Source organism: Kryptolebias marmoratus, linkage group LG11, assembly GCF_001649575.2.
Source record: "Kryptolebias marmoratus isolate JLee-2015 linkage group LG11, ASM164957v2, whole genome shotgun sequence".
In the NCBI taxonomy this organism is placed as follows: Eukaryota; Metazoa; Chordata; class Actinopteri; order Cyprinodontiformes; family Rivulidae; genus Kryptolebias; species Kryptolebias marmoratus.
This window is the reverse complement of record NC_051440.1, coordinates 5,937,536-5,960,271: the sequence shown is the minus strand read 5'-3', so window position 1 is coordinate 5,960,271 and position 22,736 is coordinate 5,937,536. Positions and strand designations below refer to the sequence as shown.

Below are 22,736 nucleotides of genomic sequence, written 5' to 3'. Positions count from 1 at the left end.
GGGGGAGTTCAGAAAAAGCTCTCTGTCCTCGTTTCTCTGCTTTTTAACGGGCCAGCGCAGAAGCTAGTTCCACGAGTGACTATTTAGCTCGCCGAAGTTATCGTTCGTCTCGTCTCAGCCGGACGGAGGGAACGATGTTGAGTTTCAGTCGGCAGCAGCTCGTCTCCCATCTTCTCCTCTCTCCTGCTTCTGTTTCAAGCATGATTTATTAATGAGGACGTTATCAGCTCCCTTCCTTTTCTGTTATTCCTCCTCACAGGTCTGCTAAACACGGCTGTTGTTTAATGTAACGATGGTGGAAGTGTTGGCGTGACGTGACCTTTTTTTTGTTTTTTTAAACATGCCCTCTGGCTCATCCTTCTCGGTGATGCGTTTCGTCTAATGGCTGCATTCTTGGTACTAAATGGAGTGTAACTAATCCCATGTCACTGATATCTCCACATCCAGACTCACACACTCACACACACTCTCCCTCGTGCAGCGCTGGTGTCTTCCCCCGGGGTGTGCGCTGCACACACTGATCTTTAAAATGTCATCGCAAATGTGGCGAGGCTGAACGTTAAAGTTCTGAAATGAAACAGCTGTTGGTCATGACTTCTTGTAGCTGAATTAAGTCTTTTTTTTTAATTGTCTTTGCCTGTGTGTGTTTGTCTCTTAGCAAAATATCTCATGAACCACTGGATGGATTTGATTCAAACTCTCAGAATGTAATCACTGGATGGTCCTCTACAACTGATTACCATCTGGAGTCGACCTGATTCAAGATGGCTGCCACAGCTAACTGATTTTAAGAAACAGAAATGGCTACAACTCATCCATTTTGACAGATATTGAGCTAAACTTTGGCGGGTAGTAGCAGAGCATAAACCCTAACACATACTGTACTCTGCACATTGCTCAGTATCTTTATTAAATAACTCTTGGCGTCAACACTTTTTGTCTGTTAGCAAAATATCTCATGAATCACTGGATGGATTTTGATGAAACTCTCAGAAAGTAGCTATTGGATGTACAACTACAACAGATTAAGTTTTGGAGTCACCGCAATTCAAGATGGCCGCTACAGCCAACGAACCCTAGAAAGCACAAAAATTGATGCAGCTCACTCAGTCGGTCTGCCTCGGTCACAGAGAGGACTCGGCAGAGCTGTGGAGCTTGTCCCAGTCTCTGTTTCCCAGATATAATCCTCCGGAGGATTCACTTCCTCTGTTCGATGGTCCTATCTAATCTGTGCAGGATTGGATTCGGAGGGCAGAGAGGATGGCTGAGCCAAGGCTGTTGCCACGGTAACTGCAGGGACCAGGGATAATCATTGGGAATCTGGTTTCAGGAAAAGCAAAAGATTTCTGTGCCTCGCTGAAGGAAAATTTCATTTTCTGCTGATTTAATTTTATTTTTTGCAATACTTGTTCTATATTTTTGGAGGTTACGCTTTTAGAGGCAGTAATTTCTCTGTTTGTATCAGAAAATTGACGGTTTTGCTCTCTAAATGTTGTTTTAAAGGGTAAAAATGTTCATCTATGGGTGTTTTTTGCCTCTTAATGAGCCATTTACCAACCAGCTTAAAGCTTGCTTCAAGCTATTATCGAGTGTTTCTTCTTTTCTTTTTTTAGGAGGCATAATCTGAATTTTTGGTTCTGCACGTGAAGCTGTTTGGTGTTTTTTGAGTCGCTGTAACATTTGAAACTGATCTTTTTTCTTTTTTTTTGCGGAGAGATTCTGATTTATGACCCTGTTTGGAGTCGTCGGCGTCAAAGAGCCCTCTGTGTCCCCCCCTTTAGCCTCCGGGGTCGGAACAGAAAACCGTCTCTTTTTAGTGCGTCGCTCTTTTTTTTTTTTTTTTTTTCAGGGATGGGACCCGGTGGAGCGTTCAGAGCCAGAGGTCTTCACTTAATAATAAAATCACTTGACCACAAAGAGGAGGAGGATTGCTCCCAGTTAAAACTATAATTGTTTAATGTTTATAGATTTGGCTCAAACACCACTGGCTCCAGACTGAAGGCAACTTAAAATAACCAGAGGTGGGGCTAGGAATTTGTAATATTTGTTGACCTACTTTATACTGTATTTAATATAAATAATTGATAATCACTGGTGTAAGATGCTGTTTGTTTGCAATTTACTGTCTTGGTTTGCTTGGATTTATTTATGCGGCATGTTTGATGTAGTGAGCTTAATGTGTTTAGGAAACAGGATGATGTAATTTGTTTGCTGTGAAACTGTTATGACCTACTCAAACTACCGGTAATCAGAAAACTGCTTGTCTTTAGTTTTCTCAAAGGACTACAGGATGACAGGATTGCACACGGAAGTAAAGCATCCTGCAGCATGTGTTTAAAAAATTTTTTTTGACATGCTGGTCATGGTTGTGGTTATATTTGGTCAAGCTAACAAAAAGATTTTTTTTTTGGTGCCATTCCTGCTGTGCAGAGGCATTATTTTCTGAGTAGAGACACCTAGTGTTCGGAAGGCGGACTGCAGTGACTTTAGCATGTCTTAAGCAGCTTCATCAGCCCTGAGCTACATAAGGACACAATCTTTTTTTTTTGTTGTTGTTTTTTTTTAAATTCTTGTAAACATGGCACCATTTCCATTCCCACAAACGTGCAGAAACGACCCAAAACGCTGTAGTAACTATGCCAGGCCTATACGTGGCGTTGTAACGCCTGCCGCGAAAATACACCGGAGACACGAAACAAGGCACGAAGCTCACACGTCAGGTAGGCCGTATATATCTGTGAAACTGAAGCCGTAGGAAACGATGAACCCCTCTGAACACGACGGCTTCGAAGCTCTTCGTACAGCCAGGAGAGCGACACCTGCTGGCGTTGGGTCAGAACTGCATCAGAGTGGAAGACCTGATGACGCCTCATGACTGCCTGCCATATGGAGCTTTGAACACGGGTTTAAGAAATATTCTGAGTACCGTGTGTATAGAGATATAAAACCTTGTGGAATGGGAACGGTGAGAAACAGCGCTGTGACGTAAACAAGGCCTCGTTCGAAGTAATCACGTGATTTTTGGGTGCGCTCGAAACACTCTCGCAGCACTTCAGCTTCATTTGCTCAAAACTGTGTTAAACAGAACACCACTAGTGTATGTATAAATACATATCATAGTTGGTATGTAGACCTGTTATACTGTCTACGGTTCCAGCTTCAAATGCAACAAGAAGTAAAAGACGAGGGTGGCGGGTACAAGAGCAAGAACTGAATCCTGTTTGTGGACTCGCGACGAAGTAGAACTTCTGCTTTGTGTGGCATTAAACCACAATGCCACAGAAGAGCAGGACGGTGTTGACTGAGTCGTGTTCGTCCAAATACGTGAAAGTAATGGATGATTTGAGGCCCAGTATCCAGCAAGGGACGGCTGGAGGGAATGGGAGGAGCTAAAGAAGGGTTTAAGCCAACATGGAGGCTCAGATCTGCTCTTGATGTTTGTCCCCACTTCCATGTCTGTCTGTCCTGCACCAAGTTAAAAAAAACGGTGCAGCTTGTCACCGTGGCTTGTTGGTAACATAAGCCACCCTGTCAGTTCAGGCTGTAGTGTTTCTGTGGATTTAGTGTCCGGTTCTCTGGCAGACTAGCTGCAGCGAAATTTAACTTGGGCCTCTGTGATCGTCCCGCTGATCTGCAGCTGCAGTACAGAGGGGAAGTGATTCACGTGGAAGTGTGAAAGTTAACGCAGGAAACTCTGCAGCAGAAAACCCCTCAGGTGGAAGTGAAAGTGACCACGCCGCCACGTTTTCCCCTTCACCTCCCCGCCGTGTCACGTTTCGCCAGAACAAAAGGAGGACCTTCGAAACCTTCTCTTCCGCTTTCTCTAATTGGAGAGTCGTTTCCTCCGGTGGCTCAGGGTGAAGCGGAGCCGAGTGAAAATGAGAACCGAGATCAGCTTCCAGGGGAGAGGGAGATAAAGGAAGGGAGGAAGATGATGTAAATTCACAGCAGTGAAGCCTTTTGCGCTGTTATTTTACCTCAGCGCGGTTTGACTTTTACTGCAACACAAGCTGGGTTCACGCGGCAGGTGGGGCCGGGGCAAACGGTCAAATCCAAACGTTGCACGGATCGTTCTCAGAAACTGTAGCCCCCGCCTGACCGTGTTCAGTCGTTTGGTTTTATCTTAAAGGGGACCAGTTATGCTTCCTCGAACAAGTCAGGATAGGTCTGTAGGCTGTTCAAAACATGTTCATTACATTTAATACACAACATCATTCTCAGATATTGAGATTTCACCTGATCAGTTCTGCCTGTTTTGAGCTCATTTCAGAATGAGCGGTTTTAGGGCTACATCACTTTTATGTAAATAAGCTGCTGTTGGCCACGCCCCCCCAACTCCATGTCCCGTCTCAAAACATAAAATCTGTCTGAAGGATTAAACGCTGCTGATCTGACGCACATTTATATTGCTATTAATTCAAACTCTGAGTATTCTGACTTTTGGGACAGGGGCACATAGCGGTTCTGAACTGACATTTGTCAAGTTGGACAGTGACAATCAGAGGTCCGAACCCTGACTGTTAGAGGGTCGGGACACCGGCAATCAGCAGGTCCAAACCCAAAAAGTGTCCGGACAGCCGCCTGGTAAAGATCAGTTTAATTTTTTTCCAACTTTTCTTCTCTTTTATTAACATAGTTCTAATGTTAGTTTAGACAAACCTGTTGTGACTTTAACAGAGACTTGTTTTTGGGAGAGGTGGGTCAACTTCAACTTTCTTTGGTAATATCGCGGGGACATTGCCATGAAAAATAAAATGAAGCCACGCAGCTCTGTTCTCCGTGACGGGGAGAAGATGCGCGGACACATGTTCTATATTGCAGCCGACAACAAAAAATTTTCCTTTTCCAGCAGACATCATGAAGCAGTAAAACCAGCAGAACTAACGTGACGGTCTTCTTGTAATGAAGTGGGCGGAGCTCCACTTGGGTTGCTAGGTGAGGGGCTGGGCTCTGCTTGGGGTTGCTAGGTAACGGGGATCCCGAGGTTTTTGAAACAGGTCGTTTTGCAGACACCAGAAAACATTTACTTATTGTCAAAAAACGTCACTTTTTTTTGCACCTGGACTGTTTCTAGAAGCAGTGGATACCTAAATGGAAGTACAAAAACATGCAAAAAGTGAATTTTGCTAATAGTTCCCCTTTAATGAAACAGTCATTCTCTTCAAAGGTGAGACAGATTGGCTGCTGGATCCAGTTCGAAGAAGATTCATGTGCTCTAAATCTTTTCCAAATTCAGCGTTCAAATAACGTGTTTACAGGCCCACAACCGGTATTTGTTAACGACTCCGACATCTGGTCAAGGAACATTCTTCTTCTTTTTTTTTTTTTTGTCCAGCGTGGTGAGATTTCTGGAAGACCCCCACTCCCTTTTCCAAACATGAACCCTGCCTCAAGTTGGATTAAGGCCCAGACAACAATAATACTAAACATGGAACTTAGAAATTCTTTCTGTCTCTCAGTGGATGTATTGGACACAGTTCCCCCCCCCCCTTTCCAACAAGCATTTATTACCTCATGTCAGACTGGTTTTCTCAAACGGATGGCCTTTAACTCGATCTCACGAGCGCTCTTGACGGTTTCGAACCGGAGCCGGCGGTTTGCTGAGTGGGTTGAGCGGATCCTCGCTCACTGGGGAGAACATGACCGTTCCTCTTCCTGTCAGATGAATGATTCCACTCCCCGACGATGCATGCTTCCTCGCTTGGTCTCATGACTCATCTTGACAAGAATCGGCCTCTCAGTTTCATCCGTTATTTTTCCATCAAGGCTTTGACAATCCCCGTAGAGTCTCGCCCTTTGCTACAAGCTCTCCATGTCTTCGCTTGAATGCTCTTTTAAAACTTTACCTATTGGCTGGTATTACTGAACAAAAACTATTAATATTCTGGTTTTTCGATTTTGACGAGAAGAGACATCAAAAACCAAGTAAGATAAAACGCCCCTCCTTGTTGGCGTCCATTTGTCATGTTAGCTACCTACCAGCCTTCCATGTTTGTGACACTGAAGGAAACAGCGGTCGGATTTTCTGACACTGAAACTTTTTGAACCCAGACCTCAGAGTGGAGATTTTCTGACCTTTCTGTTTGCATTTTAAAGGAAGCCGCACGTGCACACTTCAGACGGCTGCAGTCAGTCACTGTCCTGCCCACACAGGAGGACATCAACAACAGTAATAATGGCCGACAGCAGAGTTCTGTTTATGTTGCTCACCCTTTTCAACACGTAGCAGAAACCCAACCTCACTGTCGGTGCAAACAACAGTCTGTGTGTTCACTGTTTTGGATGTAGCTGTTTACATGACAGAGATACTGGTGTCTGCGTGTGTAAGCGCCAACTAGTGGCCTGGCATGGAAACTACAGCTGGTTCAACGAGCTCAGCAGCACCGTGTAAACGTGTAACCATCTTTTCCAGGAGATCGGCCTCGGGTAAACAGGGCCTGAAGTAAGTTATATATAAATAAGTACATAAATAAATAAATATCTCAGCTGCTGTAGGTAGATTCCTAAAACTGCTTCAGTTTGGAGGAAAAAAAAAAATATGTATGACAAGTTGTAGTTTAGACCAAAGTTGATTTTTGCCGACCTAAACCAACTTCAGTGTCCGAGTTGTCCCAGTGTTTAATGCAAATGCTACTTTATGAACCTTTAGACCACTGTCCATTTCATGTTTTCTTTATTTTAAACAGATTTTTGTGGTGGTTTGAGTGTAAGCGGCACCAGCAGTAGCGTTTTTGGGGCATTCAGGAGTCACGTCCAGGACAAATTTAGCAATATTTCAGATGAAATGACCATTTAAAGTAAAACTTAAGATTGTGTGAACATCTTCAAAACATGATGCAGAATTTAATTTGTAGGATGGAGTTATTATAAGAGGGCAACATTCCACTTTGCTTCTTGCTGTGTTCGGACTAGCCTTTAGCTTATCACTCTGGTAAACTTTATTTTTCCGAACTGAGGCTGTTTTAGAAAGCAAAGATATTACTGTTACATCGACCCGTCTTTATTATATATAAACATTTCCTTTCAGATGTCATTGTTTAAATATATATTTAAATGATTTTTAATTCAGTATTCAACTCTATATATTAACATAAAAAATTGAAACTCTTTTAAAAGTGCTTTGCTTAGTAGCAAGGATTTGTTTTGTTTGTATCCAGCTCGACTAATCACTGTTTGACTCCGCTTCGTTAGCATGAGGAAATCTCTGTTTATCACATGAACTTAGTAGTGAGTAAGTCCCCTTCTAAAAAGGTGACTACAACCAGTCTTATCCCAGTGATCAAAGGACAAAAAAGCCCAGGGAAGATGGGGAAAACACGGAAGCTAATTCCCCACCGTAAGTCCCGTACGTCCACAGATGTTAAGGAGCTGGTGGCACAGGCACAGCCTAAAACGTGGTTTTTAACATCCATTCTGCTGATTGTCAAATGCAATTTCTTTTTGCTGAAAAGACATGCCGCTGGTAATTCTTGTGGCAGCCTTGTTTTGCTGGCCTCTACCTTTTTTTTTTTCTTCTTTTTTTTCCTTTTTCTTTTTATTTCTGGCAGCCAGTGTCGTGTTTCAGCCCACTTTTATTGAAGTGCCGCAGACCTCTTCATCTAAAAACCATTTCGCTCCACTCGGGCTCGCTGCAAACCGGTTCTGTGTATTTATACATGCGCACGCGCACGCACGTTCGTGTGCCCTCACAATGGAACCTACCCTTGCATTAGCCGCTGACCTAATTTCGGCGGCCCGCGTGCGAGGCGTGGCAGGCAGTTGACCTGCAGCTGAAAGCAGCGGTCCCGCAGAGAGGAAGCGAGCGTTCAGACAGAACAATCGCTTCACCTGTTAGGCCTGAGCAACGAGCACGGTGTGCGCGGCACGCTCCGATTCCACAGACTTTATTGTGGCAGGTTTTGCTGCTGCATCCGTATCGTGACTTGTTTGGTTTGTCCTGGTCCAAAGCTGCGAGGGCCTCTATTAAGGCCAGACGTGCCGGGCTTTAATCCTTTGCCAAAACTGCCGATTCATTACGGCGGTCCACATGCGTTACCCAGCCCTATATGGTATGATCGGAACAAAGAAAACCGAAGAGGAGAGAGAAATCCGAGTTTATCTGAGCATCGATCTATTGGAGGGAAACATGTGAACACCTAACGCACGAAACAGTCGGGCTGCTATTGATTACGGCTGAGCGGACGCAAATCCCTGCACAGAGCTGCGAGGCCGACGGGCAGCAGAGGCGAAAACTGGAGGATCGATGTGGACGCTGGAGCCATTAGTGACGCTGTGACCTTGGCGGGTCTAAACGGGTTGTTGTGGCATTGTTTGGCGAGCACAGCTGTCGACCGAGGCACGGATGATGGCGGCTTTTTCGGTTAGTCTGTTGACATTTCAGACGCTTGTTTCTCCGGTTACACCGAAGAGAGCCTGGCCTCTTTGCTTTTGTCTGCCTCTATTAGGTTATACTCCTTTAGTGTCAAGTAGCAGCTCTTTAATAGCTCTGCTGGACGGCGTTCGGCTGACCGCTCCTCAAGAGCCAAAGCTTGTGGGGTGATGGGTTCTTGCTGCGGTGCGTGCTGGTCCTAGTTTAGTGCAAACACGCACACGGTTGGTGTTTCTGTTGGCCTGGCTCAGGTTTTGGGAGAGAAGCTGCATTGTAGGAGCGCGCCTTGTGGGATGGCAGCAGAAACTGGCGCAACATTTTTCATTTAGAACAAAGTAATCAAAGAAAATGCTGTGTGGAGCGTCATAAATCACACACAGAAGAGAAACGGGGCAACATATTTTCTGGATCCTTGAATTTTAACACTCAAGACGGCGCTAATTTCAGACTTTTTTGGGTATCTTTTATTAAAACAAAAAAAATGTCTTGACCTGTCAGTATGGCAGCGATACGACTGCAAAACTGAGCCCTCTAAAGCTTCTTGAAGCCCCTGATGGGCGTTCTTGTCTCGTTTTGACGCATCACGCTCGTTCCTAGTTTCGTAACTTGTCGAACGCGGCGCAAATGATGCGTTGTAAAACAGGAAGAGCAGCAGGACAGAAACTGCGAGCAAGTTCGTTTCATTCAACAAAGCATTATATGGCTGAAGAAAAGCCAAGAAAGTACAATCCTTGCAGATATTACATAAACTTTTAAAAGCCACTTGGATAACTTTGTCATCACGTTTTCTTTGTTTAATTTTTTGGATGAAGACCTGTGTGTGACTTCTTTGTGTGCCATTCCTTCTGCACAGTGATATTTTTTTGTCAGTAGGTGGTGCTTGTCGCTTAAAAGGAGAACTGCAACGAGTGCTGCAGTTTTTTGACGTCACAGTTTGCTCGCTCCACGAGTCAGGCGCCAGGAGAAATGCGACTGAACTCTGCAGAGCTAAAGCGGAGCACTACACAAAAAACGTGTGTTGGACGTGTCCCATTATAAATCCTCTGGCCGGTCAGTCAGGCCACACCCATTCGAGGCACGATGCTAGCTTCCTCTTCCTTATATCAACTGTTTCAGCTCTGTGGCTGCGTCGCTCGATGGCTCAGAGGCACAACAGTGGCTGGTTCAATTCAGCGGGCCAAGCTGCCTCGGTCCGTTCATACTGTAAGTAGGAAGGCCACCTGTACACCCACGACCCATATATCCTCCATATGTTCTGAATCCATTGAATAAATGACGCACGGTAGCACTATAGCTAACTGGGTCAGGCAGTGATCAAGCTAATTTATTCATTCATTTCTCAACTCCGATGAAATCAAACAATTTATGACAGACGTCAGCAAAGAGCTGAGCGGGAGCTGGCACTTTGGACTGCTTTGCTCAGGTGTTATCCATAAAGGAATAATCTGAACATTTGCAGCCAATCAGAGCGATTCCTCAGCTTCAGCCCGGTGTAAGAACAGGAAGTAAAACACAGGACTTTTTATTGCTGCCTGTTTAAGAACTGGATTAATTGAGATCCATTCTGACGATCAGTTTTTGACAATAAGTTGGTAACCAGTAGACCGATTTTAGACATTCAAATTGTGTTGGATTTGTCTTTAAAAGATCTATCTAATGGTATCAAAATATGTTGTGTTTGATGTTATAAAGATCAGATGGCCTTGCTACTGTAAGTTACACCAAAGGTGTCCGGCCTTCTTGAAGTGTTTTGTGAAAGTTTCTAATGTTAATGTTAGTCCAGAAAACAAAACCATTTCTTGACACTTGACTTATGCCCGGTTTCTCTTTGTTGTTTAAATGGTTTCTTTTACAAACCATAAATCACACGGAAGCCAAGCAGCCCAGTAGGAATACGTAGTCTGCCTCAGGTTTGGTTTTTTTTGTTGGTCCCGTTAAAACCTGCAGTAGGAGGCCAGCAGCAGGACACACCCCGCCACGCCGCAGAGAGGTCAGCTCTTTCTTTCTGATCAATAACATCTCACTGCTCATCTTTTGTAAAGTCATCTTCGTCTCTTGAGGATTGGTTAGCTGCGTCCCGAGAGGCGAACATCGAGCCAAAGATTAAAAACAAACAAATAAATAAATAAATAATAAGCACACTCTTTTGTTTGAGAGGGACTCTATTGTTGCTGCTCTGGCTGCTCCTGGATCTGCACCTAATTACTGAAATGAACCAGATTTGAGGTGGAAATAAAGAAGGACTGCAGAGAAAGAAACGCACACATATATCATGTTTCGGAAAATCACGAGACACACTTTCTGCTAATGGATTTCACTTAGCCTGTAACCATGGCAACAAAGATGCTCAGTTGATTTCTAGTTGTGGTGAGGAAGGGGAAGGGAGGGGGGGGGTCTTCAATCAATATCTGTGGTGCTTTTCTTGATGCTCTAGTAATTTTGTGTGTGTGTGTGTGTTGTATCAGTGAGGGTTGTGGTGATGTCATCCCATTGGAGAAGTGGGGTTGACGTCAGTGCAAAGCATGGAGAAGAGTCCTTGTCCCACACACACACACAAACACACATGGATCTTTTTCAGACTTTCCTGAAAGACTTTTATTTATTTATTTTTTTTATGAGATCATAGAGAAATTAAAGTTCCTAGAAGAAATGCATACCGGTTGTCCAAACCGAATTTGAGTTTATTATCTGTTTTACTTTCAACCAGTTTTGTCTTCACTAAGGTTGGTGAGCTGTGGCAGCCATCTTGAAGTAGGGTTAATTTCGAAAGGTATTCAGTTGTAGACATGCATCCAATGATTACTTTCATAAAAGCTTTATTAAAATCCACTCAGTGGCTATTGATTATTTTGCTCCCAGACAGACAAACTAACACCCACACACTGGCAATTACATTATCGCCCATCTTTCATCAAGCAATAAATATGGAAAAACCAATTGTTACAAGTTTTGTCAATTTGTAGATAATCAAAGACGCTGCTCCAACTTTCTAATCCTTCCTCGACTGATCAGATGCCTTCCTACTTATCTGCTCTTATCAGTCAGCCGTGTGATGATTTATAAAATGATCTGTCCTAACTTTGTTTTTAACATTTGTCGTTATTGGAAATGGTGACCATCCAGCATTCAGGCCCAGGTCAAACAGCTCCAGCTTCAGCACGACACCCGGCTGTTCAGAGCGATCTGAGCCGAGTCTGCAGCTCAGCGCCAAAATAATACTCACAAAGGCATCTCTCGTCAGCACAACCCAGATAAAGAGATTTTTTTTTTTTCTGTTTTATATTGGCCTGTAGAGCAGCAGGCGGCTCACTCTACAGCCCAGTCCGGAATAAAGTAGCATTCATTATCTGAAGGTCAGGCTTATCGCGAACGGTGCTCCTCAACAGCTTGTTGAATCTCTTCCTGTCGTCTTTGTCAGCCGGGAGAAACATTTAGTGCACGTCTCAGCTGCCCCACCTGTGTTTGGAACCAGAACGGGGGAGAGGACTGTAAATGTGCTGCCTTGACTGCAGAGCCCATGCAGTTTTTGTCATGGAACCACGTGATCTGTGCGATGCTGTGTGATCCCTGTCAAAAGTGGGGGAAATTTTTTTTTTTTTCTTTCCCCAAACTCATCAAAACGGTTGTCTCGTGCTCAGGCTGTGCAAATCAATGCAGAGACTTTCTGTTGTTGCAAAAGAAATGAATAGTAGCCGTTTTAAGAGGAAAGGTTTGTTGTTATGACAGATTAAATTGTTAACTCAGGTCCTCAGATTGTGTCTGCCAGAGCTCCATGATTAATCTCCCCTGCGTAGAGGAAAGTCTAAGCAGTCCTGGTCCCCAGCTGCCCGCCCCCCCGGCCCCTCTCGTCACCTGAACTTGACTCTCTGTCCCACCGTGCAACGATGGGTTTTTGTTTCAATATGGGTCATCCTGCTACCCACTAAACGCGCCTCCTTGCATTCCTGACTACTTTTATCTACAAGTACAAGCTCTTGGAGTCTTGCTCCGAGGGCCCAACGAGGTTTGATGCGAGGCGCAGCGTGTTGGTGACTCACGGTCCGGGCTCGAACGTCAGAAGTCAGTCTCTGGTCTCATCCTGGCCTCTGTCTGAGAACAATATCTGCACAGCTACCTATGTGTGTTAACCCTGTGTTCATTACTACACTGTAAACTGTTGTTTACTGTGAAATATGACCGCCATGGTTTCATATTGTACCAATTATTTTCTAATACTTGTATCTCTTCTTGTTTCATGTTGTAGATTAGCCTCTGCTTCACTTCCTTTTCTGCGCCGTATTTGTTTTCTTCCCATTTTGTTTCGCATTCCCCTCTCTTCTGCGTCCCTCTTCTCCGCAAACTGAATCAAACAACGGCCTCAAACCTCCGCCACTGGAAAGGTGAAAGGGGAAGCCGTGGAGGGAAGCCGCAACACCGCTCGCGGCGTTTCCACGACAAAGTGCGCGCCTCTGCGTAGCTTTTCCTCGTCTCCGTTTTCAAGTCGATTTCAAGCAAGAAAGTCTTGCCTTAAATGGATCAAACTCTGGAGCTTTTGGAACAAGATGGAAAATTAAACACCACCCAGTCCTGAATAGTTTATGAGCGTAGCTGTCAGTGCAGAAATGGCATCTTAGACACACTTTCCACACAGAAACACTCAGAGAGCACCCACACCCACACCCACACACACACACACACACACACACACACCTCGGAATGCTGCATTCAATGACTCGACACTCTGTGTGTGTGGATTTCTGGCAGATGTTTGTGTCAGTGTGGGCCGAGTTCCCGTGAGCTGTGGCGGCCCGCTGGAATTTAGGAGTGCGCGCGCGCACACACACACACACACACACACACACAAGGCATTTATTATTAAGGCTGCTCATTTTAGCTTTTGAAGGAAAGTCGTCAGAGCACATTCCTGACTTCACCAGCAGCCCTTCATATAGCTTCAAACTTGCGTGAAATCCTGCAGACGGAGGACACTTTTCTTCTTCTTCTCCGCCTCCTCCTCCTTCTTCAGGGCTCTGTGAGAAGTAAACAGACTACTTCATTCTGTTGTTTTTGAAGGCCAAATTATAGCCGACGCTACTAGCCCCCACTTTTAGGTGGGGCGATAAACGCGGCGTGCTCGTGAGAACTGGGATGGAGCGCTTGCTCAGTGAAAGTGTTGGGTTAAAGAACGAGGCAGAAAGAGAAAAACAATAAATTCTTTTGACTTCCTAAGCTTATATGGGTAACAGCTCTGCGATTTTTGGCACAAATGTCTCATTATCTTCCCTGGAAAGAAGCAAGAACAGAGACTTCACATGCAGCTTTATGGCCCACAATGCACTGTACTTAAGGAGCTGGGAATGTTGGGGTGAGAGTGAGAATAAATGATTAAAGGACAAACGGTCCCATGTTCTCACACTAGACTGCACCGCTGTGAATAAACTCTCCCATTTCGTGTGGTGTCTTTCGTTGGACACTGTGAGCGAAGTTCTGATTTATTTATTTTTTTTGTGGGGGAGGTGAAACACCGATGGGCTCATCAGCTGTTGATGCTGGATAAAGAGAGGAGAAAGAAAAAAAAAACCCAAAACAACAAGTGACAGATTTGTTTCCTCCGCCCACGTTTCCCTCAGACTGTGTGGGAATTTCAAATGGCAACGTTGCGGCAGCAGAAACAAATTCCTGACCTTCAGATTTCGGGGGTGAACTGAGAAACACGAACCGTTTTACGGCAGAACGGGAACAAAGCTGTCATGTGCAGCAGATTCGGGCCCGGTTTCGCCCGCTGTTGAACGTTCACTTGGTTCAGATCTCTGAATTTGTCAAATATTGCGTCGAGTCTAAATGCTAATATTTGGACCAAATTTTCTGTTGTGTTGGGGAACAAAACCTGACTGCACATCAGCTCACAGTAACCTCCTATTAAGTCTTCTCTTTTATAGAGGATATGTTTGAGGATAAGCCGCTCTATAGACGAAGAGCAAAATTGTCAAGTTGTGCTTATCAGTGCTGCAGATATTGAGTATTTTAATCAATTAATCAAGTAATTATACACCAATGGTTCCCAACCTTGTTTAATCTCTACCCTCAGCATACAAATACCAGAGCAGCAAGAAACATCAGTTTAGTTATTTATTAGAAAATCCTTCAGGAAGTTTTTCTCCTTTCCATAGAAAAACCCCTGATGGTCAGCTGGTTGTTGAGTACATTTGTGTATCTTTTTTAAAAAAAATTGTTTTAGTTGGTAAAGTCTCCAACAGGTACATTAAGCTGAACGAAAGAATTACCTGAAGCTCTGTTTGCCCTGCTGATAACACCTTTGACAATCCAAAACTAAGTCCCTTTTTAAAAAAAAAAAAATTATTTTACATTGAACCAGTAAGTCAAGCTCCTCATCATGGCTGCGATAGTTTAAGCCCCTAATTCTAGAGACATAGAAGTCCTACAAACTCAACCTGTGATTTTTTTTCTTTTCTTTTTTCAAAGACAGTACGCATTGGAGAAAGTGGGACTTACTGTTCCATTAAATATGCTGTCTGCTGTGTGCATTGAAACAGCTACTTTTTGATATTTTTTTTAACTCTGTAAGCAGGTTAATTATTCAGCTGCGTCTCACTTGTTGTAAAGACCGATCATGTCCTCAGGGGACGCTGTTTGAACCAGAAACGCATCAGCTGTTTTGACACAATTGTTGTTAACGGTGTGCTTTTAGGGCAAGCAGATTTGGCTTTCCTGCAGCGTAATTTAGCCTTTCTTCGGTTCAACACGTTTTGCTCCCGCTTCTCTGATTTCTTTTCCTTTTTCCTCGGCGATGGCGCGTGAGCGTGGTGTCCGACCGAGATCTGTCCCCGTGAAACACGATGACCCCCCCCCCCCGAGCAGTACGCAGTCACGTGGATTAAACGAAGCATCGAATCAAAGGTTTTAGCCTGGAGGATTTTTTTTTTCAGAATCTGGTTTATTTGGCCAAGTATGTGTGTCTCGCATACAAGGAATTTGACTCTGGTCTCACTTTCTCTTGTACTTCTTTGTAATCGAGTTATTCGAGTTACTCAATAAGTCGTTTCAGTCCGGTCCCAGCGGTATATTCACCGCTCAAAGCGTGCTGGAACCGTTTTAGTTCCTGTTCTACCTCTTCAGCTGTCCAAAGGGAGCGCAGCAGAAAACCCACATTAACTCCCCGTGTTGAAGGGGTATGTGTGTGTATTTATGTGCGTTTAGGAATGCAGACGTTTGGTGTTTATTGCTGGTGTGTTGGTGAGAAGCGACTCTTGAGAGAAGAGGAGGAGGGGGGGGTGTCAGTGTTTACCAGCCGGACTGAGTTGGGCTTCTTGTATTTAATGCCGTGGATGTCTCCCTGCCGTGAACTGTTTATACGATCGTAAGCTCAAGCCCACTCCTGTTTGCGTGTTTTTAACCAGCAGTTTTGCCGAAAGATGCCAGTTTGTTTTCTCCTTCCTGCCAAACAGTGACCCGGGGATTTGGTTGGTTCAGAGAATTACGCTGCTGCCCGTTTCTTTCTCAACCAGAGATTTCCAGGAACTACAAAGCTGTGGGAGAAAAAAAACAAGGAAAAGGAAAAATAAACAATAGTTTGTTTTCCTTTGCATTCTAAGAATGCGGCGGCACAGTGTGTAATATTTGTGGCTTTATGAGATTTGACCACATGTTGGGCAAGCATTTCTACTCCTGGTTGAAATGGGTGTAATTGTTTTGTGGTAACTTCACTCCCTGAAAAGCATGCAGACAATCTGCCTGAGTGCATCAAAACCGGTGCAGGTGGAGGTGCTCAGAGTCCAGTTTTCTGGGCCGATCTTGATCTAAATTTGGACCAGACAGCTCACATTTCAGCAGAATTACGATTTCTCTTTGAGATTTAACTGACAGCATACATATGGTTTATTTATAATCAGCATTTTTTTTTAAAGTTGTACATTTGATTATAATAAACCATTAGCAGAAATAAAAAAACAAACATGTCTCTGGCGTTTTCTGACTTGCTAACTTGACTCTGTTAAAGCTTCAACATCAAAGTTATGCCAACACAGCAGTTTGCTTTGGTCCATTTACTGAAAAAAAGAAGAGAAATTGTTGATTTTGGCCAATCAGAAAGTCGTCTGCAGTTGTTGCTGTACTGTTTAAGATTCATTACTGCGTCATCTTCTGGCACCGTCTGTCCTAAACGCTCTCATTAGCGCTTGTTGCAATCAAAACAACAAATCAGTTGGCTTCATAACATTCTAATTTAGTGCCTAATGGACATTTGCAACCTCGCTGCAGGATAATGCATTACAAAAGAAATGGCGCTTTGGTTTTTCCGAGAAGAGAATAATGGACAACCGTTCACACAATTGCTCAAAAACAACTTGGTGGTCAAACCAGTCCAGTAGACGGAACAGAAAGTCAAGTTCCGTTTGTCAGACTCCATAATTTTCTGCATTTTTTTTTCTCTCTCTCCTCTCCTCTTTAAATTAAAACCTAGGTGCTATTTATCGTTCTCTGTCGGCACCCTTCATGTTTAAATCTGAACCTGTGTTTGAAGGGACAGTTTTCTGACATCTGCACATTCTCCGCCTCATGAATGACAGCCTGAGAGTAGCCGTGACCCCCCGGGGGGCCGGACCCGCCCACCAGTCGGCTGAGTGGCATGCTCTCATTAAGACGTCCTGCACGCCTTCGGTCGAGCTCGTTGCCTCACCCTGTCAACGTGCAGCGTTATCTTAACACGCTGCCGGCGCTTTAAATTTGACTGTCAAAACAAAACCTAACAGCTGTTTGGGCCCTTTTTAACTTTCATTTCCCGTCTCATCTACCTTTCTTTTCGCCTCACGTCACTTCCCAGTCAAAATCATCAGAATCAAAACTTCTTCCTGCAACAAATCCTGGGAATGGGTCGTTACCAGTCCTGTCCCTCCCCTTGCCCCTCAAGTCTTTGTGTTTTTGGAACCATCTTCGGTTTCTGTCTGAAATACCTCACCGCCTGCAGCTTTTCAAGGAAAAAGCCAGAAAAGGTTTTTATCGTCTGACCAAAATTTTGGCAGCCAGCTCTGCATCTCTGCCAGGAGTATTTTATTTTATTTATTTATTTTTAATTCTGCCTCCAATCATCAGGAGGCATCAGCACAACCTCTCATCCATTCCTGGCATCTCCCGCTGCCCCTAAACTCTCGAAGGTTTAACGCTCTCCGAACCGCTCCACGGGTTTTCCTTCTGATAGTTTTCTGCGACCTGAGCGTCACTTTTGAATGGGTTGAAGTCGTACCTTTTGAGGCATAGATGCTATTCTTCTTCTTTTCTTTTAAAGGTCACAGCCTGACATATAGATTGGATTGTTATTTCTAAATGATTGATCACTGGTTTATGATTAGTCGAAGCCCCTTTTTTTCCCCCCCATCTCTTTGCATTTGTAGTAAATATTTTTCAAACATGTTTTGTCATAAGATGATTTAAAACGAGACGGTTTGGAAAATGAAATGCGTTTCCCTTCAAAATAAAACGCCAAGCAACTTTTAGCTAGAAATACAGATTCTCTCCCTTCTTTTTGTGGTTTTGAAATGTCAAAATAGAAAAGTGTAGGATTACAGCTAAATTTTTTTTTACAATTTTTCAGATGTAATCAGCATTATACTGTAAAATTTGGGCCCCTATTCGATCCATTGTTGGAAAATGTGTGAAAGATTTGAGTTGGTACTTACTAAGTCCCGTTCTGATATGGTGACTTCTGCGTTTGTTAGTCACCTCCTCAGTTGAGGGTTTTTAGAAATACAAATTGTAGGCAGATGTATGTGGACAGAAGGGTCAAGAAAGGTATCCATGAAATGTAGGGTTTATTTTCAAGGCCTAAAATAGGATTATATTACACCCCTTTAGCTGGAATATAGTGCTATCATAACATAACTAATTACCATACAGGTGTATTTATTTTCCCATTGTCTTTTTTATTAGCCAATATTTACACACGTACTGTTTGTAGAATGCTAATTATTATGTTGCATGTCAAATAATGAAAGTGATGATCTAATAAACTGTATTTTACCAGAAACTCTCTGTAGTAAGCTAACCCCATCGTGGCTGCTGTGTAATAACTCATAACTCGTATAACAATCTAAGTTGTTGTATTTCATTTAACTTTCCTAACCCCCCCCCATCGTCCAATGAACATCACATTACAAGAACGTCCTCAACCTTTTTCCTGTTAGACTTTGTCTAACTTGTTTTTAGATTAATTCTCCAGTCAGCTTTTGTTCATTGGTTTGATTCTGATTTATAATATGAGTCCAATTCATACAATCATACAATGACCAAATGAGTGCTCAACAGTTGCTTTTTTGTTTTAAAATTATAAATAAATGCACCGAAATGCATTGAAGGAGAGCTCCACAGTCTCAAATGAACCATAAATGCTGACTGTATTTCCATTTCGGCTTAGTGGCCTTACAACTCTGACCTTGTATCTATTTTAACAGCTCATTAGTGTCCCGAAGAGCGATTGCATCTGTTATTTTGAGCCTTGTTCTCTTTTCTCCTCTGTCTCCTTTTCGGCTCAGCTCTCCTTTTGTTTCTCCTCCAGCGTTTCATCCCTCACACTTCACCTCTTTGTTTCTCATGGACACTCGGCAGTCGCTTTATTTCTCCTCACGCCATCCCTGTCTGGTGATGGTGGGCTGTAGGTGGCCAGGATTAGTCCAGGCAGCGGGAAGGAGGCCAGGCTCCGTCTGGAGCACTCAAAGGACGAATGGCTGGCTCATTTTTAAATTTATTTATTTTTTGGCTTTCATTCTCGTTTAATCTCAAACCGTTCACTGTTCAGTCCACTGACTTGGTCAGAAAACTACCAGAATAAACTGTAGTGTTTAAAATGTGTTAAGAGAAGATTGAGCTGAAAGATAATAATTGGAGCTTGATTGTTTCAGCAGTGGGATGTCAGTCTGAGAGAAACGCACCGTAGCATGAAACAGTCATAGGCCAAATCCTTTTTCTTAGTGTTGCCCCTTCGCTTACTCCACGGCCTGTAAGTTGGAGTCACAAGGGGTTAGTGATTAAAATGTTTCAAAACCAAATGGGACACCCCTTCAAGAGGCCGATATGCCACCAATGCTTCCCTTTTTTTGTTGTTGTTGCGTAAACAGACACAAAGTCAGTATGCCCATTTATGTTGTGATTACAGACGTTTTAGCTTGCAGATATCGTCATATGTTATTTTGTTTCAGTTTTGTCAAGAAAGATTGTCAATAACACCAAATGTAACCAGCAAACTACTGTAGACACTGCATTGGCTGTTGTGATAATAAAATATTTCTACCTGAGATAATCCTGACATTTGTGAGGTTCTTTGCTAGCACAGTTCATAGCCTTTTGTTCATTTGAAGGCCTAGAAAGCCCTACCCCTTCACCCTGTCTCTACATCAGCAAAAACACCTGGATATGCAAAATGTAAAATTCTGCCTAAGGGTTGTGTCTCGCTGGGCTGTGACTGTTGGCGACTAATTTGCAAACAGCTGGGCAGTCTCAACCTCCTTTATGCATGTGCATGGCCTAGAATACAATTCTGCAAGCCATGCACATGAAAATAGTGTGTGATCTTTAAAAAAAGAAAAAGGGCCAAGCCAAACACGACCACGTGGCTCGCCAGGTTGGTTGGTCACACACAATTTGAATTCATTGAGAAGGCGACAGAAAATTTGCCTATTTTCTTGCAATTTTGAGTCGCCAACCAGTCTCCCAACAGAAACAGCCCAGTGAGATACCCTATCTAATGAAGAAGAGGGGAAAGAGCAGGTTTGGATTTGGCTAAAGTCACATAAAGAAAAAAGCTCATTTAAAAAAAAAAAAAAAAAAGTTTTGGAGCATTTTGTTTTGTTTGGTTTATCTTCCTTTAAAGCCCATTGATCTGCACTTGCACCGGTTCAAATAGTGAAGCTGGATCGTTTGTATGGGGGGAAAAAAGAGTGAGGGAATAAAGTGTTGCTTTCACTATCAACAGGGCAGTGGTGAATTAGACCATTGTGCTCTCATTACGGCCTCTCTTGTGTTTTAGGTGGCAGCTGTTAATCTTGGCACCCTTTACAACCCTTGGATTATCACATGGCTGCACACGCTCCGACAGCGGGTTTGTGGCGTCTGATAAGCTCTGGTCATTAACCTTTAAATTCACGAAGTAGCTACTGCTGCTTGTTTCGAATGGCGATGTATATTTGAAGCGCTCCCATGCTCCTCTTGTGGAGCGTTTGTTGAAAGCGGTCCCCTTCGCGATCCGAAACAGCAGGCCCATTGAGTTGGTCTGCTCTGTAATGGGACACATGCAAATGCCACGACTTTCCCGACCCTGTTCTGACTCATAGTACTTACTGGTATCGGCACATGAACTTATGGATGACAACACGGGTTTTGTTCTCCTAATGTGCTGCCAATTTTAACCTCATCTTTTTTCTTCTCCATCTCTGTCCTCCTCCAGTTGGGATGTCCTGAGTCAGTCCTTCGGTCCCAGAGAGCGGTTTGCTGATGGGACCTACTGCTCCGCCATGAGCTTACAAGATGGCGGCTGCAGCTACCACGGCAGCGCCAATTTGGCCACCATCACCGGCAGCATGCGGCGGCGCCTGGAGGACCAGGAATTCACCCTGCGCGTCTACCCAGGCTCCCTGGCCGAGGGCACGATCTACTGCCCCGTCAGCGCCCGCAAGAACACCACGGCTGCTGAAGCCATCGAGTGCCTCATCGAACGGTTGCGCCTGGACCGGACCAAATGCTACGTGCTGGCGGAGGTGAAAGAGTTCGGGGGCGAGGAGTGGATCCTCAACCCCGGCGACTGCCCGGTTCAGCGCATGATGCTGTGGCCAAGAAGTGCCCTGGAGAATCGCAGCGGCCTGGGCTGCGGCGAAGACTACCGTTTCCTGCTGCGGGAGAAGAACCTGGACGGATCTATTCACTACGGAGGCAGTTTGCAGATGTGGCTGCGGGTGACCGAGGAACGGCGGCGCATGGTGGAACGGGGTTTCCTCCCCCAGCCCTCAGGGAACGAACCGCCGTCTGACCTGTGCGCCCTGCCGGAGCTGACGGAGCGAGCCCTCCTGGAAAGCCTCCGCGCTCGCTTCCGCCAGGAGAAGATCTACACGTACGTTGGGAGTATTCTTATCGTGATCAACCCCTTCCAGTTCTTGCCAATCTACAACCCCAAATACGTCAAGCTGTACGACAACCACACGCTGGGAAAGCTGGAACCGCACATTTATGCCGTGGCAGACGTGGCGTACCACGCCATGCTGCAGCGGCGTAGAAACCAGTGCATAGTCATTTCTGGGGAGAGTGGATCGGGGAAGACTCAGAGCACCAACTTCCTCATTCACCACCTGACTGCTCTGAGCCAGAAGGGATTCGCCAGCGGGGTGGAGCAGATCATCCTGGGAGCTGGACCAGTGCTGGAGGTAAGGAACTCATTCTAAAGATTTGCTTGACTGAATAAACTTTGATTCCTTTCAGGTTTGTTGTTAGGAAGTCTATAATTAGATGCCAGTAGACATGCATGTGTGACACTGAGAGAAACTCACAGGTTTCCAAATACTAATGGGAGTAATGATGACTGACGATCCCTCTAGTATGTAATGGTCCTTTTCCGTTATCAGAACATGCTGGGAAAACCCACAAATCATCGTTAAAACCTGAGGAAGTCTACCTGCAGTTTGTTTTTACTGGAAACTCCCATTTGCATACAATTACTACAAACATTCCCTTTGTGAACTCACCGAGAGCAAGCAGGAACGTGGAAGGAGAACTTTTTATCCCTCACTTTGGCTTTCTAGTCACTTTTTATTGCTCGAACTGTTTCGGTTGAAAGGAAACCAAAAGTTGGAGCAAAGACACAGTCCAACACAAATATTTGACAATTAGGGGTACCTTTACAAAAGAAACAGATTATTGGTTCACGTCTGTCTTGGCTGCTTCTCTTCTCTTTTTTTTTTTTTTTTGTGTAGGACTTGTCTGTAGTTGTCAAAGCTAAGCAAGATGTTTATCGTTGCCAGCGTTGCTCGAAAGCCATGTAGCCTCCAGTGCTTGGTTTGATTTCAGCTTGATTTATTTCTCTTGGCTTGCCGATTGAATCTGTCGTTTTGTGTTGTAACCGTGATGAGGTGATTTGTACATGCAGGATGTCTGAGTATTATTGGGCATGTTTTGGCTGCCCGGGGTGCAAAATGAGTAATTCTTGGGCTTTACAGCTGACAATCACTGCGCTGTAAAGGAGCCTTAAGACCAAAATCAATTAACTGCAAAACCAGGGATCAACGATAAATGCTGAAGGTTTGAGCAAAATGCAAAATATGTTTGTAAGTTTCACCTTCTAGCTGTGGAAAGAACGTGACAAAAAACCTTTAGGACCTCTAAAGAGAAGTAAATG

The 22,736-nt window shown here is 44.2% G+C and overlaps 1 protein-coding gene across 12 annotated transcripts in view; it reads left to right on the top strand.

Moving 5' to 3' along the window:
• Window positions 1–22,736, top strand: part of myo9ab (myosin IXAb) — a 140,955-nt gene that overhangs the window by 18,200 nt on the left and 100,019 nt on the right. For all 12 annotated transcript variants that reach the window (XM_017437015.3, XM_017437018.3, XM_017437019.3 and 9 more), the window contains exon 2: window positions 20,799–21,768. In XM_017437015.3, coding sequence (XP_017292504.1) covers window positions 20,866–21,768 — 903 coding nt within the window. In that variant the 5' untranslated portion in view covers window positions 20,799–20,865. The remainder of the gene's footprint in view (window positions 1–20,798; window positions 21,769–22,736) is intronic.